Below are 21,902 nucleotides of genomic sequence, written 5' to 3' on the forward strand. Positions count from 1 at the left end.
TAAATTTTGTGGTCTTAAAGACACAGTGAGAAGAGGTGAAATTGTAAAGTGAAATTCTTAAGGACTAGAATATTTTAGAATATTTTACTTCATGATTATTACCCATGATTACTAACATCAAAAGAATGGAGCCAATTCTCTCCTCTGCCTCCTCACCAGATTCTGTATTACCTGTTTTGAATATTTCTTTCAATTTGGCTGAATACCTATCCTCAGTCACGATGATTGCATAATATTTGTAAGAAGATTTTCTATGAAAACATAATTGTTTGGGACTCACACAGATACCAGGACTGGGCATTTGTCAATACCCCGGGGATGGCCTTTACATCACACAAAACAGAATAAAACCTGAAACATACTATTTCCAGATTTCTATGCCAGATGTTGGATGATGAATATTCATCTTTCTAAAGAAGACAGAACCAAAGAAGTGTATTCACTAAGTTAGAGGGAAAATATCTGCAGGGGCACTCTGTAGGGATTAATTAAACTTTTCTGTTGTTGAATGTGTGCTGCTATATTTAATTATAAAACATGATGAATATATGTATATATATATCAATGTTTTTACTTGAATTTTAAAAGCTGTAAATTGTATTTCCACATGAAAATTCATAAATACCCTTGATTCACTAGAGTATTGTCTTATAACAGACTTTTAAATATATAGGTTATATATTTTATTGAAGAATTTATCTTTATTATCCTCTTTCAGATTCCAGTAGGTGATTATCCATTTTAAGAACATAATCAAACATTCATATACATTAAGGAGAAAGTAGTTGTTTATACAAATTGTAAAAATCATGTCTGAATTGATTCCAGAGTTCTCTCCAAACATACATAGCCACTAATATATATCTAGTTGATTAAAAAAAAACACAAAAAGGTCAAACAGTGCTAATTAGTCTTTTTTGTTTTATTGCTCATTTTCTGTTTGCTTTGATAGGGCAAAGTTCACCAGAGTAAACTATAGACTTTTGGCAATGTAACAGATGTCACATTGACATTTAAGCAGAAGACTATCTTACTAATAAATATTTATGACTAAAGTAAACCCAGTCATTAAAAAAAATTCTTTTCCTATCTCAGGCACTCAGTGACATCAAATATACCAAAAATTATTCATGACTTTATGTTAAATATCACCTCAAACATGGTAACCAGATGATCCCAGGAAAGCATTTATTTTTATCATTGGTTGTGGGGGTTTTGTTAAGTGTGTGGGAGATGTTGGTGACTCCTGGTAGCTGCAGACCTGAGCAATATGGAGCTCTCTATTGGGTTTACAGTTTTTAAAATCCAGGTCTGTCTTGACATAGAGACTCTCTGAGAATTTCAGAGAATTGTCTGTGCCCTTCCTGGTAGGGTCAGACAGCTCTTGTGAGGGGTTTCGACTGAGATCAAACTCAAGTCCTTGTCTCCAATCAGATACAAAAATATGTCCTTAAAGAGAGTGATGGGAGGAGCAGTCCTGTTAGGCCACAGAGGAGGGCTTTGCAGCCAGTCCTGAAGATACCTGATAAAACAGGATCAGATGAATGGGGAGGAGGTCCCCCCCATCAGTGGACTTGGAAAGGGGCACGGTGGAGATGAGGGAGGGAGGGAGGGAGGGACTGGGAGGGAATGAGGGATCGGGACACGGCTGGGATACAGAGTTAATAAAATGTAACTGATAAAAAAAAATAAAATAAAAAAAAAGAAAAAAAAGAAAAAAAAAAAAGAGAGAGAGTGATGGAAGGCAACCCTCTCTGCTGTTTGCTGAACCATTTGCACTGCTTCACTGTCCTGTCAAGGGATGAGCAAGTGACAAACTGATTTGTGTTTTTCTGTCAGTGTTCTGGTATTCCTGGCTGACACTGACATTGGACCCACATCTGTTCAAATGACTCCAAGAGTTCTATATGTTGCCTAATGATGACTTAGCTAAATATTAGCACTCATCGTAAGAATGAGACAATCTGCTTAATTAAAAAATAAATTTATTACTTCAAAGTAAGCAATTTTATTACAGACCAACATATCTACTCAGAAATGTCTCATCTTTATCATCATGTTACTTCAAATAATTATGTGATGTGAAGAGAGGAGCTATGTAAACCATGAAATAAGTCAAGTCTACATAAAATCTAATGTACTTACTATTGATTGCTCTTCTCTTGGGATTCCAAATGTATCTTTGATAACTGAAAATGTGTTCAGAGCACATACTGCCTGCTCTTGCAGAGGACAGAGCTCAGTTCCCAGCACCCTCATCCAATGACTTACAACCACCTATAGTTCTTCCAGATCCCATGCTGACTCTGATCTCTGCATGCAGTTGCATTTACATACACTTGCCACCCCTTGACACATACACACACACGTACAAATTACAAAAAAAAAAGTATTTTTGGAAACAAATGACCTCTGAATTTTATTTGACAGTGAATAACTTGTGTTTCTCACACATATAATGATAAATAGGAAGCAGAAAATCTGAGATTGTCTCTGTTGATGAATATTCTGTTTCCTTCTTTATTACATATAAATAATAGAAAGTATTTGCTCTGTGAAATTTTTCAAATAGCTCTTCAGTTAATAATGGAATTGTAATGGGTTACTGAATGTCTGGGAAGATGCCACACACTTTAGGGAAAATACTCAAGGCCAGAAAATAGAAATAAAAAAAAAAATTGTGGACTAAAGCAGGCTAGTGTTCCATGCTGCTTTGCCAAGCTTTAGGAGAAAACGGAAACAGAAATAAAACAAAAACAAACTTGAGTTGAAAATAGGAAACCATCAAATCAAACTTTTGTTTTTTGTTGTAATCAAAGGCTCTACTAGTGACCTCAGTGCTTTGACAATTTTGGATCACGCATGCAAGCTAATCAAACATCCATTCTCTTCTTAGGCAACAAGAAGAATCACATCTTTCCAGACAAGCTAGTTCTTGACTGCATTAGTTCCAGACTAATAAAAGGCTTCAAGTGTCTATGTCCTTATATTTAAAAAATATTTGATTTTGATTACTGAATAAGCAGAGAGGACAGAATGTTGAGAATCTTTGTCTGATTTTCCCTCAAATCAAACCTTGACAAAAAGAAAAATGACTATGATGTTAAGCAATATGAAGTGTACTTGAAAGAGCATCTTACCCAGCTCCATGGAAGACAGAGAAAAGAGTCTGACAGAAACTTAAACATGCACAGAAAGGCTAAAGAAACAGCTTTAAACAATTATTGAGCCCAACCTAACACTCAGTTGGAACAGAGAAATATATACAGAGCATCACGTAATACTGATGGTGGTGGCATGCAGACACCAAAATTGTCAAAATTTGCAACCTGCATAATACCTTTGGTTGAATTGCTCCAACGGTTACCTTCAGAATAATGGGATAAAGTCAGCAGATTGACACAAGAACCCCCAGCGCCTGATCCAAACACAGTGATTCTCAAGGGATCACCACCAAAGAACCCAATGTTCTCGCTAGTCCATCTCAGGGCCTGGATGAGGTCAAGGAGCCCGTAGTTTCCTTTGGCAGCCTGATCCCCTGTGCTCAAGAAGCCTGGAAAACAGAAGAAAAGAAAGATTCCTTAGGATGACTATTGCAATTAATATGAATTAATGATATATCAAGTTTAAGTTTGTATGAGGCTTGTCCTGATCACCATGAAGGCCAAGTGCTTTAGTGAAAGGTATTGCCATTCAGATAAAATCATTGATCTCAAGAAGAATAGTAATGAATGAAGCCGAAAAGTGATGTTTATCTTCCTGAAATGTTTCCTAATTTATGCAGGAAACAAGTCACACAGATGAGAAAAGGGATGGGAAATGCCTGAAAGACCCCAAGACACTTCAACAGGCCAATTTTTTTTTATGACAACAAGAAAACATATAGAGAAACCTGTAAGAGTATATTTTGTATAAGATGACATGTTTCAGCTCAAGTTTCTTGTGGTCTAGCTTGGTCAGAGCTCCTATGTGGAGCAGTGTGAGCAATGAATATAGGCAAAGGATACGTGTCCATATTTTGTGTGCATGAAATTCTAATGCCACTCTTGGCAATGTGTGCACCTACACGTTTAGAATGATGTACCACAGTTAAGAAGGAGCAACTACAATAGAGGTGGTGGGAGACTTCAGACTCTGATTATTTCTAGCATGCTCAAAGTCCTGCAACATAGAACAATCAATGCATTTTGAAAATAGATACATTCAAGGCAGGGGAAAGATTGGAAAGAACTTAAGTGACAAAATTCCGAAGGTAACTGGGATAGGATATGTTTGAAATAAGTTTGGAAAGCACAGCTATAATCTTAGAACTTGTAGGTTCAAAGCCAGCTTGATCTACATAGGAGTTCCAGGCCAGCCAGGAAACATAAAAATACCATAGCAATAGGAGCTAGATGATTTTCTTATCTCTAGAAAAGTTAAAGGGACTATTCAAGGAACTATTTTAGGATTGATTAGGCATATTTGTTTTTGTTTTTGTTTTTGTTTTTTGCAAATACAGTAAATTTTATAATGTGTTTAATGTACATTGTAAAAGAGAAAATGGAAAATTCTTCATACAATAGTATATTTTATAAACAATTAATATATGTTAAAAGTTATTCCTGAACTTGAAAACTATCAGGCATACTTACAGCTTTGTTATATATAAATTCATTAATAATACTCAGAGAGTCTCAGCAAGTTTATGGAAAACAATTTTAAAATACAGTTCTCTCAGTTAATGCAGACATAGAGACTCAAGCAAACATGTTGATTAAAACACTTGATTTGATTGGAAATACACTTAAATGTTTTAGAAAACTAGCTAGGAATTCAATTTTATTTGTGAAAAACAGACTGTGGGATCAGTACCTAGCAAGGAGTAAATAAATGTGTCATCAAAATCAAAATATGGTTATGAGTCTCAGTATCTGCTTTGAAACACTGCTAGGTAGAGTCTTTCAAATGCCTTCTGAGGTAGACTCCTGTCATACATTCAATGCACATACCATTTGTCTTTCTAAGTGAGGATTGATCATCTTACCCCAGGTACTCTTTCTTATTTATCTTCTTTAGGTGTATAAATTTAATTATGTTTATCATATCTTTTAGGTCTATATAAGCAAGTATATACCATGTTTGTCTTTCTCCTTCTGGGATAGTTCACTCAGAATGATCTTTTCTAGATCTCACCATTTGACTGCAAATTTCATGATTTCCTTGTTTTTGATTGCTGAGTAGTATTCCATTGTGTAAAAAAACCACAATTTCTGTATTCATTCCTCCGTTGATAGACATCTGGGTTGTTTTCATGTTCTGGCTATTACGAATAAAGCTGCTACAAACATGGTTGAGAAAATGTCCTTGTTGTGTACTTGAGTAAATTTTGGGTATATACCTAGGAGTGGTATAGCTGGGTCTTGAGGAAGCACTATTCCTAATTCTCTGAGAAAGTGCCAGATTGACTTCAACAGTGGTCGTACCAGTTTACATTCCTACCAGCAATGGAGGAGGGTTCCCCTTTCTCCACAACCTCTCCAACATGTGTTGTCACTTGAGTTTTTGATCTTGGCCATTCTGATGGGTGTAAGGTGAAATCTCAGGGTCGTTTTGATTTGCATTTCCCTAATGGCTAATGAAGTTGAGAATTTCTTTAAGTGTTTCTCTGCCATTCGATATTCATATATTGAAAATTCTCTGTTTAGCTCTGTTCCCCATTTTTTTAATTTTATTTTATTTTATTAATTACATTTTATTCACTTTGTATCCCCCCTTAAGCTCCTCCCTTCCCCTCCTGGTCCCACCCTCCTTCCCCCTTCTTCATGCACGCCCCTCTCCAAGTCCACTGATAGGGGAGGTCCTCCTCTCCTTCTTTCTGATCTTAGTCTATCAGATCACATCAGGAATGGGTGCATTGTCATCTTCTGTGGCCTGGTAAGGCTGCTCCCCCCTCAGGGGGAGGTGATCAAAAGGCAGGGCAATCAGATTATGTCAGAGGCAGTCCCTCTTCCCATTGCTATGTAACCACTTGGACACTAAACTGCCATGGGCTACATCTGTGCCAGGGTTCTGGGTTAAGTCCATGCCTGGTACTTGGTTGGAGTATGAGTAAGACCCCTGTGTTCATAAGATAAACCTAATAAAATCTGTACATCTAAAGAAACTAATCGAGAGAGGACTCTGACTAAACGCTCAATCCCCATCCCAAAAGGCAAAGAGGATGGACATCAGAAGAAGAAAACAGGAAACAACATAGGAGCCTGCCACAGAGGGCCTCTGAAAGGCTCTGCCCTTCAGACTATCAAAGCAAATGCTGAGACTTATGGCCAACTATTGGGCAGAGTACATGGAATCTTATATAAGGAGTGAGAAATAGTAAGATCTGGAGAGGACAGGAACCCCACAAGGAGAGCAACAAAACCAGAAAATCTGTTCCCCATTTTTTAATTGGATTACTTGGTTTGTTGCTTTTAGCTTCCGTAAGTCTTTATATATACTGGATATTAGCCCTCTGTCAGTTAAAGGGTTGATGAAGATTCTTTCCCACCAAACCTTCAGCAGAGTACAGGGAATCATGTGAAAGAAGGGGAGTTAGTATGATGTGGAAAGTATAGGAGCTCCACAAGGACCAAATATATCTGGGCACAGGAGTCTTTTCTGAGACTGACACTCCACCAAGGACCATGTATGGATATAACCTAGAACCTCTGCTCGGATGAAGCCCGTGGTAGCTCAGTAACCAATTGGCTTCCCATAGTAAGGGGAACAAAGACTATTTCTAACAGGAACTCAATGGCGGGGTCTTTGACCTCCCCACCTCCCAAGGGAGGAGCAGTCCTGCTAGGCCACAGAGGAGGACATTGCAGCCAGTCCTGAAGATACCTGATAAAACAGGGTCAGATGAAAGGGGAGGAGGTCCTCCCCAATCAGTGGACTTGGAAAGGGACAGGGAGGAGATGAAGGATGGAGGGTGGGATTGGGAGGGAATGAGGGAGCAGGATACAGCTGGTATACAGAGTTAACAAAATGTAACTAATAATAAAAATGAAAAAAAATCAAAATATGGATGAAAATTATTTTAAAAATTACATTGCTTATATGTGCATATGTGTTAATGCAGGAACACAGGTGACACACAAAGCAGGTGGAAGTCTGGACAACTTTTGGTGGTAGGTTCTTCTTGCCTTCTGCCTTATTGGCTGAGGATGTCCCGGGTATCTGGTGTCATGTACCAGAATCTCAGAAGGTAAGCCCGTGAGGCTGATACTGATCTTCCTGTCTCCTCCACCCAGTTCTCCAGTTTGCCATGGTGAGAATCCTGGGATTACAAATTACCACTGCATCTGGCTCCTTACATGAATTCAGGGGATCAAACTTAGGCCTGGAGGTTTGCTTAGCTTACTCACTGAGCTATCCTCGTGTCCAACAAGGAATTCTTCCCAGTCATTGTAGGAAGAAATAACACAAACACTACTGAATATCTTTGGAATGAAAGTTGGGTAAACCTTCTATTAAGTCAGACAGTGGTGGCACGCAGCTTTAATCTAAGCACTTGGAAGGCAGAGGCAGGTGAATCCCTTTGAGTTCGACGTCAGCCTGGTCTACAGAGTGAATTCCAGGACAAACCATGGCTACAAAAAGAAATCCTGTCTCGAAAAACAAAACAAAACAAAAAAATAACAACAACAAAAACTCCACCATTTAAAATTACAAGATAAAAAAGTTTTCAGATATAAAATTATAATCCCCAACTGGGGTAGTTTAAGTGTGTAGGAGCTTGATGAGTGTGGCTTCAGGAGAACAAAGCAAGAGGATCAACAGTGTGAAGCCAAGACAGCCTATACAATGACCTGCTCTAAAAGAGTCAATCTTTAGTTCAATGTGTGTGTGTGTATTTGGGGGGGGTAATGGGGGTTGTGTGTGTGTGTGTTGTGTGTGCATGCACATTTTTTCCACATATTACCTTGGAAATATTATCTATGAGTTTGGGATAAATTTTAACAGATACATTTTAAGCAAATATCTTTCTGATAACACTCATTTGTTTTTATTGAATTCATAGGATAATTTCAGAAAATTTCTCATAGGTTTTCTTGCTTAGAGAGTCTCTAATTCTCAATTAAAGAGTATTATATAAGCTGGGTGCTGTGTTGCATGCCTGAAATCCCAGCACTTGAGGAAGGAGAGGTAGATGGATCTCTGTGAGTTCAAGGTCAGCCTAGCCTATAAAGTGGGTCTAGCATAAACAAAAATACACAGAGAAACCTTATCTCAAAAAAAAAAGAATATATAAAACAAAAGCCTTGCCAAGAACTACTTTAACTATATTTGCTTTATGTGAGCTTTGACATAAGAGAGAGCAATAAACATAAATTTGTAAAAAAATAATAGTTAATAAGTATATACTGGGCTGACAGCATGAACTTTGAAAACAACATTATGAAAAGATTTTCACTAATTAGATAGAAATTCTGTAATAATAAAAATTCTTGCCTGTATCCACATCAGTGTATGTTTCTGAGTAAAAGAATGAACAGAAGATCAAGACTGTGACAGTCTAGGTAGTTTATTATCTATAATTTTATATCACAAATCTACTCAGGTATAAAAATGAATTTTGAGAATAGCTTAAACCACTCAATAAAAAACAAGAATTTTTATTGATTCCCTTATGAAACAATATTGAAAAGCTCAGTTACATTTAAATGTCTCTCAGTGTCCACACAGAATTGATTTAATAATGACATCATCCTTCAGTGTGCATTATGTAGAGAACCAGTGTAATGGCACAACTGACTTCACATTAACTAAATGATTTCCTATCTTGAATTCGACTTTAACGTGTCAGGTTTACCACATTGGTTGATGGATCAGTTCATTTTTTAAATAGAATAATACTGCAAAAACATATAATCTGTCTAAAGAGTAACTTTTTTCCCCGCATAGTTAAATTGTTTAGTTTCAAAGAAAATAAATTAGATATTGAAATAGTACTATTAAACCATAATGATGAAGACAAAACCAAGTATATTGCAGAAGTCATGTTCTAGTCTCAGAATGTGCAGGATCACTGTCCACCTGCATTGTTACTCAGTTCTATTTCATGGACTCCATAGTATATATGAGGAAGTCTCTGTATCTATCATATGTCACCTACCCATATATACTGTCTATATCATGTATTACCTATACATCATTTATCTGCCTATCATCTACTTACATACATTACTTATTATCTACACATAATTTATCTGCCTAGCATAACTATACCTTATTTATCATGCACATATCTCTTATCTACCTACTTTGTCATCAACTACTTACCTCTCTATTGTGTGCTATTTATATATTGGCCCTATTTATTGATATACTTATTAACCCTCCACCCATTTTTCCTCTTCCTTACCATCAAAATCATATCTGCCCATATCTATAAATCTACTGATTGATTTATGTAACTTTCGCTCTAGATATTTATTATTTTGAAGCCACTTGATAATACCACTTCAAGTTTTATGGAAACTTATGGCTCTTGCCGCTAATAAATACAACTAACCAATCAACTGTCTCTGTTCAGATTCAGTAGAATGGCCAGTGTTTGTGTGAGTTTTTCTAATTCCTTATGCAGTCTTCAAATACTATCCTAGGATTAATCCAAGGGCACAAAATGAGTAGAGTTAAAGAAATTGCTGCCGTGAACAAGTCATGGTTTTTCTCAATATGTAAAGATAGGCCTTTGTGACATTTTCTCTATCCTGCTATCCATTGACATATTGAAGCTCTTTGTGCATTAAGTGATCAGCCCTATCCTTACTAGCAGAATAACTCCAGACAACTGGAACTAGAACCCCACATTGAACTGCCAGACTGTGGTCTATCTTCAGGGCGACTCATTGTTGCAGCATTTTGAAAGCACTACTTATCTTCTTGATTATATTTCTCATGGTGTCACTTAAGTCACTCTTAATAAATCATCACAAACCTCATCTGCTCTTTCCCAGCCTTCATTGTCAAGTCTAAAAACATGTGACTAATGTATGTCCTCACATAATGACACATTACTGCTTTGTAAGATGGAACAGCAAGGGCTAAAAAACAATCTATTTCCCATTTTTACCGAGAAGCAGAGATACCTCTCCCCCATTCAGATATCCAAATTGCTTGACTCATAAATATGTAATCTTCAAAAAGTCTTCACCATTTGTTTTAACACTTGCAAGGTTCATAATGGCACTTACGTTCACAATTATCTTACTGACTTTCATCCACTGCAAATTACAAAGTACTTTATCATATTGTATTTCCCACTCAAAAATTCCTTTTATCAAAAAAAAAATGTAATTGTCCTGAAGTTGGAAGACTTGTTCAACTGGTCTGATGAGGTCTGCAAAACAGGTTTGCTATTCATAAGATAAAGAATCTAACAGCTGTGACTGCTATTAGGTGACAAAGAGAACCCAGGCAACTGAAATGGACCCATATGTACCAGCGATAAGAAAATCAGGTCCAGCTTAGTATAAATTATGCAAAAGAAAATAAACAAACTCTGATAACTAATATAATGGAGATAGTGGCTTAGGCTACTGCTATAAGCTGAACTCTGAGAGCTCCTGAAACCAAGGGAACATTGGGATATTGAGATTATTAATGACCCCATAGGTAATTCAGGCCTTTACTACAAGAAACAGCAGGAAATGTCTTTAATATGTGTAGATATAAAAGTGTTTCACTAAAAATAATAAACAAACAGACAAAAACAACTAAAAGTCTTCAAGGAACAACTTGGAAATCAGAAGAATACAGGCTGTTTTGTTTAGATTTCACCTAGAGAGGGAGAGATGGAAGATGCTAGTGATTATGTACCCTTGATGATGAGGCATGGGAGCCATATTTAAATATTATCATTTTCTAGAAATGTTAAATGTAATGCAATCATTTTTGGGTTTATGTTAAAATTATAAAGTTGAAGGGAGGAATTTGCAGAATTCATTCTTTCTTTTGCTTGTATTCAGAAGACCTTGCTGTCTCCTTTTGGTTGAAGAAAACTTTATAACGAAGACACTACAGAGAATTAACTAGCTAGACTTGTGGGCAGGAGACTCCTCGAGATAGTGAGGCAGGGACTTAGTGATGTGGATATGTGGATATGAGGGATAACTGATTGAAGATTTTCTCTCTTAAATATCAAAAAAATTACCATCATTAGATTAAAACCCCAGGTCTCTCTAGAAAATTGAACTGCCCATCTCATCAGGTATCAGACCCTGGGTCTGAGATAATGGGTACAAGGTTACAAAAAACAGAGATTTGTTAATACCAGTCACCTCAATACTAAATGAACAAATAAACCTTGGAATGGTTATAGAAATAAATTTTGATACCTTTTAAACTTATAATAAAGATGCAATATTTTTGTAGAGAACTGGACACATAGAAGACACATAGAACATTACTTCTCCATCTCTACTGTTTCTGGATTTTACGTCACTGACTTCTGGGACTTTTTCTATGAGTGTTTTCTTGAAATCCTTCTACTGGGCTTAAAATTCCAGCATAACACCTGTGTTCCCTTTTGGTAACAGACTTACTTTTGGAAAAGATTCCTTCTGTGCATGTGCGCATGCACACAGACTCACACACATGCACATGCATACGCCCACACACACACAGCTCTAAGAAAATAAACTATTTTAAGACATGATTGGATAGTTGACCTGCACTATGTTTCATAAATTTATCAAAATTTCAACATTTTGAAAATATGCTGCCTTAAGTTTCATCAAGTTGAACATTGTGGTAGTTGAAATGTGAAATATTCCCCAGGTGCTCTTGTGTGTAAACACTTGGTTGCATGCTTGTGGTGCTGTTTTAAAAGCAGTGGGACCTTTTGCAAACTAGGCAGAGAAAAATGAAGTCCCCGGAGGTTTTGAGGTTTGATAGCCTGCTCTCATTTCTTGTCTTAACCTCTCTATTGCTGATACGTTTACCAGTCTTATGTTTCTGTTATTGTTTCTTTCACATCATGGTGGCCCGTATTCTCAAAACATGACTAAAACCAAACCTCCACTCTCTTCAGTTCCTTGTTTTTGTGAAAGAAAACAAAACAAAATATAATATAACTAACTCAGGGATGTAAGAACAAATGGGAAAAAATAGGATACAGAATTCACAATAGAAGAGAGGGCACTCATTAACATGCAATGTTTGGAAAGCTGGCTATACGCAGCAAATAACAAATGGGATCCTTACCTTACAGCATATGCAAAAACTAAGGTTAATTAAAAATGGAAGACCGTCAAACACTTGGAGTAATTTGGAGGAAGAAATGTTGAGAGCAGTCCACTTGAGGTTGTTGGTTAGGTGACTCAAGGTTAAGAGCACTTTCTGCTCTTATGGAGAACTAAGCTTGGTACTTAGAACGCAAATGGTAGCTTCCTGCTGTCAGTAAGTTAATTAGGTCTGACTTCCTCATGTTGCATTTGTGGGAACAGGCATAAATGTAGTTCACATACATATGTGCAGGCAAATCACAGGTACACATAAAAATATGAGTATTTATATCAGAAATGCAGGGCCTTTCATCATTTCTTGGTTACATCAAAGCACAGGCAACAAAATATAGACAGATTTACACATAGATCTAAAACATACTTGAAATTCTTCACATCAAAAGGAAAACTGGATGAAAACAATTGTAAAACATGTTATTGCTAAGGTATTAATGTCCATCTTATATAAGAAAATTCTACATCCTAACAGGGAAAGAAAAAACCCTCAGGTATTATAATTTACCAATAGAAAGGATTGAAAATCCACCAGCTTCCTTAGTTTCATTTCAGTTGCAGTGATAACATATCCTGACCAAAATCAACTTAAGAGAGAGTTTATTTCTTACAAGTGCAGATTATTGTCCATAATTATGGGAAGTAAAGGGAGATGTTTCAAACAGCTAAGAGTAGAAAGAAATGAATGCAGGTGTGTTTACTTGCTTGCCTGCTACACTCAGCTGGATTTCCCAACTCTTATACATTTCTAGACTCCATGCAGAACGAATAGGACCACACCAACCATGCTGACTTTTCTTTTATTAATTGACTTAATTAAGATAATTATACACAGATTTGCTCTATGCCGACACAAGGTATACATTACCACATTGAGACATTCTTCCCATGAGATTCTAGATTATGCCAAGTCGACAAATCTAATGATTCTACATGCATTCAGAACAGATATAGAAATTGCAAATAAGCATGTTATAATCATTAATCATTAAAGAAAAGAAAGTCCACAGTGAGATACTACCTTACATACATGCTGGCTACAGTAAAAAGTACAGAAAATATTTTTTTTTACAATAATGCCACAAATTTGAAACCATTATATTGGAGAGAATGAAAAATAGAAGAAGACTACATGATTTAACAATGTCTTTTTTGGTCATGTGATAAAAAACAGGATCCCAAAGACTTGGAAATCCAGCACTATCATAGAATTGTTCACTATAGCCAAGAGTCAAAAGCACCCTCCATGCTTTCAGAATTACCAAAGATGTGGAAAATGTAGACAATAAAATATATTTGGTAAAACATTACGTAGTCTTAAAAAGGAATCTTGTTCTACAACATTGATGAGATTCAAGAATATTACCTTAAATGGTCAAAACCATAGAAAGTAGGAAGGTATTGACAAAAGTCTAAGTGAATAGAGGAGAGGGAATGTAGTGTTTAATGGGTTCAGGATTTCATGGATAAGATAAAACCATGGAGACTTATTAATAACAATCAATTTAATACTTAGTAAACAAACCCTGAAGTGACTATGGTGATGGAATGTGATGTTGTTTAACTTATAATAAAAATGAAAGCTCATAGCTGAAACCTAGACACACAAGAGACACACAGTACATTATTTAGCTACCTATCATATATATATATGAATATATAAAACTTCCTTACTTTTGTTTTCTCTTGGAAGTTATTTTTATTTTTCTAAGAATACAACAAACAACAGAATCACAGTAATGTACTTTCTGAATGTTTGTTCTTGGAAAAAGATCTTGGGAGGAATTAGGAATGAATAGCAGCAACATTACTAAGCCTGGTATTTGCCATGTAAACATCTTTTACAATTTAAGATAAATGAATTGCTTTCATTTTTAATTATGTAATATCCCATGCCCTCAAACCAGAATGATGTGTGTGTGGTGGGTAGTAATCATTTGCTGAAATCAGGCAACAGGTTGAAAGCAACCTAAGAATCAAGTATTTTATAAATGTTGGAATCAACATGTGGATTGAAATTGGTAACGTCTGCTTCTAATTTTTAGTACTATTATGAGTGAGTTGAGCTTAGTGAAATAACGTTTTCCCCTGTAAAGCTTTGTTAATAGTCTCTGTTAACAGGTGTCCCTCATTCCTTTCCCACACCAAGGTTTCTATAATGCTCAGTAAATGCAGAGAAATTTTCATCTTTAGTGACAGGCACAGATTCAGACACATGTTTAAGCATAATGGACAGAGGCACAGGATGCAAGCAACAGGAACAGACAGTCAGACACGCACAACAGAAATAATACAGACAGGCCAATAACTAAAGACTTTAAGCAGATGGAAGAGAGGCAAATTAGTTGAATTAAATCTTAGTTAAACTAATATAGATTAAGTTTCTGTCTTCGTTCTTTAATGAAGACACTAACACATGGTGATATCTATCTATCTATCTATCTATCTATCTATCTATCTATCTATCTATCTATCTATCTATCTATTTAAACATATCTTTGTGACATTGAAGCTTCCTGGTTGTTGAACATATGTAGATCAATGCATCTCACAGTCCTCACATGTGAAACTTCTTTTGCAGTAGATAGTGATAAACAAACAGAACAGAAACTGTCAGGGAGTAGAACGTAAGAGACTACAAGATGTCCAGCCCTCAAAGGAACTATACATACCACACGGCACCTCTCAATGATTAGGGATAATTGCAGAAGAGGAAGAATAAAAGGGCATAAGAGCCAAAAGCAGTAGACGGCTACAAAAGAGTATCTTCTGGATATAGCAAGGCATACACATACGTATATGAACTCACAGACTTTGTAAGAGCAAGCACAAAAGCCAGAGCAAATCCCAGCATGGAGAGGGGAGTGGAACACACAGCCCACACCTCCAACTCTGGAGCTATGAACAGTGGTTTACTGCTGAGTTAGGTAGAGGGAGTTTTCTCTAAGAGCATATACCATGGTAAGCTGAGTGCTCCAGTGGAAAAGCACACAACTAAGAACAGTTAACAGGACAAATTAGTCATGAAGCAGGGTTTGAAGGACACAAAATGGGGTCGGTACTGCAAGAGAGTTGAGACTGAAAGACTTTGAGGATTTCCATTCTTCCCTCTGTTCCACTCTCCAATTCTCATTCTTTTCCCATCCAGAATAAAATGACACGTTACAATTATTACACTTATAAAGTTTGTTGGTCTGTCAATGCTTCATTGAATTGGCATTTCTAGGGAATATATTTCTTCCTCAGAAGATATACATAGGATGTTTCTTAATTTAGAGTTTATATGAAATATCTTTATACTTACATTCAGATCATGAATTTTGCCCAAAGACCAGAGAAATAATATTGTGTTGTCTTAACAATTCTTGATGTATACATTGACTATATAGTTATGGTGGTAATTTCTATGTTCCTCTGCTTCACCACTGTAATTTTTTACATGTGAGAAATATGAATAAGAGTATGAATGTTCCTCCTTTTCCTCACTTGTACACAGTCATATTAATAGCAGTTGATAGTTCTTATCTGAAAGAAATATTGTCTTTATTGTTGATGTTCTTATTAGTGGGACTGGACCACACAGAAGCTTTATGTTTCTCCTCTATGTAACCTCCCGGCTGCCCACTCATTCATATCACTATGGATTCATGGACTATTCCTTCATTTGGGTTTATTAAATCTGATGCTTAAGTTGACCCAAATTTGGGCAGAGCGCCTGTCAGCCTTGGCAGTGGGAACCTTGGTGAATCCTTCATTTTAGGATAGTGCTCATGAATTCTCTGCAGAATATCTGGTATATTTCACTTGCTCATGTGGATAAATCACATGAAGTCTCTCAAGCACTACCTACATCCTGTTTTCAGGACTTCAGACAGTTCACCTTCTTCTCAACATTTTGTTTGAAGTTGAATTACAGTTGGTCTTTTTTTTTCTGCCTCATCAATAGAGCGAGTTGACTATTTCTAACTACTTTAAAAAATTTTATTATCATTTATTATAATTTATTCAATTTGTATCCCCACTGTGGCCCCCTCCACATCTCCTCCCAAGCCCACCCTCCCTCCCTCTTCTCCCCCTATGCCCTTCCCCTGGTCCTCTGGTAGGGAAGGTCTTCCTTCCTTCTATTTGACCCTAGCCTATCAGGTATCCTCAGGACTGGTTGCATTCTCTTCCTCTGTGGACTGGCAAGGCTGCAACCCTCAGGAGGAGGTGAACAAAGAGCCTGCCACTGAGTTCACACCAGAGAACGTCCGTGATTCCCATACTAGGGACCCCACTTGAAGACTGAATCTATGGGCTACATCTGAGCCAGAGTTTTAGGTCCTCTCTATGCATTGTCCTTGGTTGGGGTATCATTCTCTTCAGGGACCCCAGGGCTCTGTTTTTATGGCTCTGTTGCTCTCCTTTGGGAGCATGTCAAAATATTAATAATATACATTACAGGAGAGAATTAGCATTATACTTCTTTTTATGCCTGGATTAATTATGCATTTAACTGGTCTTTCTTGTATTTATAATTACAAGGAAATTTGTCACGATTCCTGATATTACTCAGACACAATCACTAAAGACATAACTATATAGAAGACAAACTGACTGAAGATTGTGTTTATTTTCATTTAAAATATATGGTGTAGTTATGAAATACTTCTTCTAGGCTTGTGGATTTGTCATTACTTTTTGCTTTTGGATTGTATTTGGTCCCTGCTTTTGCCTCTATTTTGGGTAGTTATGAAGCCTCTAGTAGATGGAGCACCACTGGAGGAAGCAGTTTGTTAAGAATGGGCCTAAGGTTTATAAACTGGCTATCTGCCCTTCCTGTCTACCCTCTACTTCTTGTCTGCACATGTACTATGATAATGATAAACTGCCTCGAGATCCTGCTGCCATAGCTTTCCTGCCTTACAGTCCGGCAAATTGTGAGCCAAAATAAACTCTTCTACTCTTACCTTGCTTCTTGTCAGGATTTTAGCCATAGTAAATTGACAAGTACCTACAATTGTCCATTTTAATGGGCATAATAGACTAGAAGGTAAAAACAAGCCTGTTTCACATATTCCACAACAAATGTACACACCAACATGTACACAGAAAGATGTCAAGTTACAGTGAGGAAAGCTATAACGAAAACAAAATCATCAGACTCCTAAGTAATCAGTTGTTTGATAAGATTTAGTGATAATTCAACTTTCATATTTCCCAATTTTGAATTATGAGGTTACTTTTAAAAAATGGATTGCCAAATAATTTTTCTTTAATACTTCCTAAAATTGAGCATGTGAGCCCTGTCATAGGGCCATATGTTCTGCATTCCACTGCAGCTGCTGCATGTAGACATAAAGGCATCAGAAAAGGACCCTAAACGTTCCTGAGGCAAACTGCTAATTTTATATCCAGTGTCAACAGCACCAGCCATTAGCTTTGGGGGATATTGTTTACCAATGCCAAAAAGATCTATGGTAGCTGTGAATTAATTATCAACCTAATATTAAAGGCTGGTGTAATGTTTTGCTTTTGGATTGTATTTAAGCTTAAGCAGCATGGTGAATTTGGCACATGGGGTGTGTAAGCAGTGTTTCCCAAAGCCCATCTTCCCTTTCTGCACTCGACAGGAAGGATCACCTGAGAGAAAGCCATTCATATGTTTTGCTCTTTTACTGGGAGGAATTTTCAAAAATTCTGGTGGCCCTATAATTCCAATGGTTGCTAATACGGATCTTCAGCTCAAAGGGTCACAGAATGCCATGCAGTGACAAAGAAAATACTGAAGCAAGTAGAAGATCAGTAGAAAATTCCGAGTTTCCCCTAGAACACCTCACATTGAGCTCAGATTTGTAATTGAAAATAAATTTTTCATGTCTGGGTGACAAGTCTGAGGCACTGTCCTGGGTGAGTTTTCACTGAGCATTCTATTTCTCAGTTTGAAGTCACTGTCTTTTTCAGCGGATTTGACCTGCACACCGTCATTGGATGTTGCCTGACAGTGATTAGCTATTCAAGAAAGAAGTGAAGCTAATATCTCTATTAATATACATGAGGGGAAATGAGGAGGAATCTGAGTCTCAAAGGCCTGAAGACTGATGTTGCAAGTCATGCAACAAGGCATACTCCCACAGATCCATTCACAGAACCAAACCCTAGAGAGGAAGCATGACATTTGGCAGAGGTAGTACAAGAGACAGCTGCTGTGGCTCCAATGACAGTGTAACTCCCAGCATTTCAATGTACAGAGTTGGTCTTTTTTTTTTTTTTTTTTTTAAGAAAGAAAGGAACATTCTGGTATTATGCTACTTAGCAAAGTACACACAAATACACATTTTATGTATACTTTCTGAATTCTCTGGGGGTTGAATGTGAGCAATGATAAAGAGGAAGTATAGATTATAACTTGCTATTGTAGCAAATAACTACATAGTCACTTTATACCTTTCAGAAACCTAGCCCACCATCCTTCTTTGAGATACATAGAGAACTATGTAACGGTTGAACATCAAATAATGTAATGAATTTGACAGAATCTCTCTCTGTGCATGTGTCTCTCTGTGTATGAGTGTGGCATGTGTATGTGTGTCTACGTATGTGGATGAGGTTGTGTGCATGTGTGTGTTGCATACACATGAGTGTGAAGGTTCTCATACCTATGCATGTTCACATGGAGGTCATATGGCTCTCTTCCTAATTGCCTTGAGACAGGGTTTTTCACTGTACTGGAGGCTCACTGTTTCAGCTAGTTTGGTTAGACAGAGCTCTTGGGATCCTTCTGTTCAATAAACACTGTATGTCAAGTATGCAAAGCTGTGCCTCGCTTGTTACATGGGTACTGGGGATTTGAATTCAGGTCTTATTACACTGATCCTTTCCCAAGATCTGTGACTGAATCTTTTAATAAAAAATAATTGATTATATCAACATTGTTGCCATATTTTCTTTTCCAGGGAGTCTGGTAGAGAGGTAAGATACAAAATCTAGTTGTGAGATGCCCTCCATGCTCTGGAAAGTTACGCTTCCTTGTAGCTTCTTTCATATGTATTTCTGGTCTTCCTGAAGTCTCACCATGTACATAGTTTGTGATGAAGATTTATTGACCTATTAAATGAATGAATCTAAGGGCAGGAGGATTTTGTCCCAAGTTCCTGAGTGATTGAGAGGCATACTGGTTTTAAAGCTGGATGTCTGAAAAATAAATGTTGTGATGAATTCCTACAAAAAGCATTAGGTCTGACAAGGCTTTTATTAATTAGTATGACCATGTAATTTACAAGGCAAGGAAGTGTTATGTTCAGAGAGGATTTATAAACTACTTATTCCCTGTGGGAATTTTCTTCTCCTATAGTTGGGGTCTTAAAAATGGGATGAACCAATGATGTGACTTTCACTACTTGGTTCATTCATATAGAACAACTGTGAAATAATAAATTTGTGAAAACATGACAGGAACATTGAACACAGGAACTTACAGTGCCTGTAATACATACTCAGGTCTCTACAAGATAAAGACAAGCAAAATCCCAACATGGGTGAGGGATGGGCTTATGAGGTTCTATCCCTAGCTGAAGAACTACTGTCAAATGATGACAGCTGGGGAAGGGAGCTTTAGTTTTCTCAGGAATCTTTTTCCTGAATCCTGTGCTCTATTAGACAGAACCACATCCAAAATCATATATTCCTAATCAAGTGGGCTCAGTGAAATTTGAGGGAAAAATGGTGGGGGTATTGGAGGAGATTGGGGGAAAGATTGGGTTGTGCATTATGAAATCCTCAAGGAATTAATTTAAATATTTCTAAAGGAAAAATCACTACCTGGAGAGGACAGGAGCTCCACAAGAACAACAGAACTAAAACAGGGGTCTTTTCTGAGACTGATACTCCAACAAAGGACCAAGGTCCATTCATGGATTTAACCTAGAACCCCTGCACATATGTAGCCCATGGCAGCTCAGTATCCAAGTCAGTTCCCTAGTAATGGGAACAGGGATTGTCTCTGAGATTAACTCAGTGGCTGACTCTTTGATTACCCCTTGTGAGGAAGGAGCATCCTTGCCAGGCCACAGAGGAGGACATTGCAGACAGTCTTGATGAGACCTGATATGCTAGGGTCAGATGGAAGGGGAGGAGGTCCTCCCCTATAAGTGGACTTGGAAAGGGGCATGGGAGGAGATGAGGGAGGGAGGATAGGATTGGAAGGGAAGGAGAGAGGTGGTTACAGCTGGGATACAAAGCTAAAAAATGTAATTGATATAAAAATAAAAACTTAATTAAAAAAGAAAAATCACTAAGTTGAATCCATGTAACCTCTCCCTTTTGCTTCTTAGATTATCTGTTTCTGTGATACTGTACTGTGTAACAGTGACAAAACGCTACACTCTTCTTTCTAGCCTGTGTTTCAATCTATACTAACTGTTCTAGAGAGGCAAAGATATATCCATGTGCAAAAATGGCTAGAAAAATAAAGGAAAGAAAAGAAACACCCAAATCCAATTTTACATACTTTAATTGAAATAGGCAGATTTTACTTACAAGTTGCTGTTCTAGCTATCAAGAAAGAAAAAAAAAGTTGAAAATCTGGACCAAGAAATTGTTTATCTTCCCTTTAAGTTTCTCTCTACCTTGAAAAAAAATCCATTATAAATAAAATTTACTGTTCGTATTGATAGGAAATTCTTGACAGAACTGAAACATCTGTACAGTTTTCCATTTTCACTGTCCTCGGAGAAGATAGAAAACATCTGGCAGGCTTCCCTGGCAGGGTACTAAAGGCAAATTCTTCCTTACTCTTGGGTAAAATAATCACTCTCTTTTTGACTGCACTGTGTGGAACTCTTTAAAACAATTATATAAATGTATGAATAAGTAATGGGGGTAGCTATTTGTTGAGCAGAGCCAAATTACAGTAGGTTAATTTTCAATTTATTTGAATGAAGTTAATTAAAAAAAAGGCATGGGTATCCATTTTACAGAAAATTTTGTACTTTGGGGTTTTCCATGCCAAAACAACAACAACAAAAACCATATGCCCTGCTTTTGTTTTGTTTTGTTTTTACCAGGAAAAATAAATAAACAAAAACATCTTGATAGACCTAGCTGAAGCACTACTGGCAACTGATGACTTCTGAGTTATTTTTATTTATTTTTTCTTTTATTTATTTATTTTTATTAATTACAGTTTATTCACTTTGTAGCCCAGCCATAGCCCCTCTCTCATTCTCTCCCAATCCCATCCTTCCTCCCTCATCTCCTCCCATGCCCCTTACCGAGTCCATTGATAGGAGAGGGCCTCCTTTCTTCTCTCTGACCCTACCCTATCTGGTCTCATCAGGACTGGCTACATTGTCTTCTTCTGTAGCCTGGTAAGTCTGCTCCCCCATTAGCGGGAGGTGATCAAAAAACCACCCACTGAGTTCATGTCAGAGACAGTCCCTGTTCCCCTAACTAGGGAACCCACTTGGATACTGAGCTGCCATGGGCTACATCCAAGCAGGGGTTCTAGGTTATGTCCATGCATAGTCTCTGATTGTAGTATCAGTCTCAGAAAAGACCCCTTTGCCCAAGATATTTTGGTTCTGTTGCTGTCCTTGTTGAACTCCTGTCCCCTCCAGGTCTTTCCATCTCCCCCTTCTTTCATAAGATTTTCTGCCC

The 21,902-nt window shown here is 37.2% G+C and overlaps 1 protein-coding gene across 15 annotated transcripts in view; it reads right to left on the reverse strand.

The window, feature by feature from the left end:
- Nlgn1 (neuroligin 1) overlaps nucleotides 1-21,902 on the reverse strand; it is a 983,309-nt gene that overhangs the window by 4,667 nt on the left and 956,740 nt on the right. For 12 of the 15 annotated variants that reach the window (XM_060378145.1, XM_060378139.1, XM_060378141.1 and 9 more), the window contains one exon: nucleotides 3,341-3,553. In XM_060378145.1, coding sequence (XP_060234128.1) covers nucleotides 3,341-3,553 — 213 coding nt within the window. The remainder of the gene's footprint in view (nucleotides 1-3,340; nucleotides 3,554-21,902) is intronic. The other 3 variants (XM_060378151.1, XM_060378149.1, XM_060378146.1) reach the window with 1 other exon arrangement.

Source organism: Meriones unguiculatus, chromosome 2 (assembly GCF_030254825.1).
Source record: "Meriones unguiculatus strain TT.TT164.6M chromosome 2, Bangor_MerUng_6.1, whole genome shotgun sequence".
NCBI classification, from domain to species: domain Eukaryota; kingdom Metazoa; phylum Chordata; class Mammalia; order Rodentia; family Muridae; genus Meriones; species Meriones unguiculatus.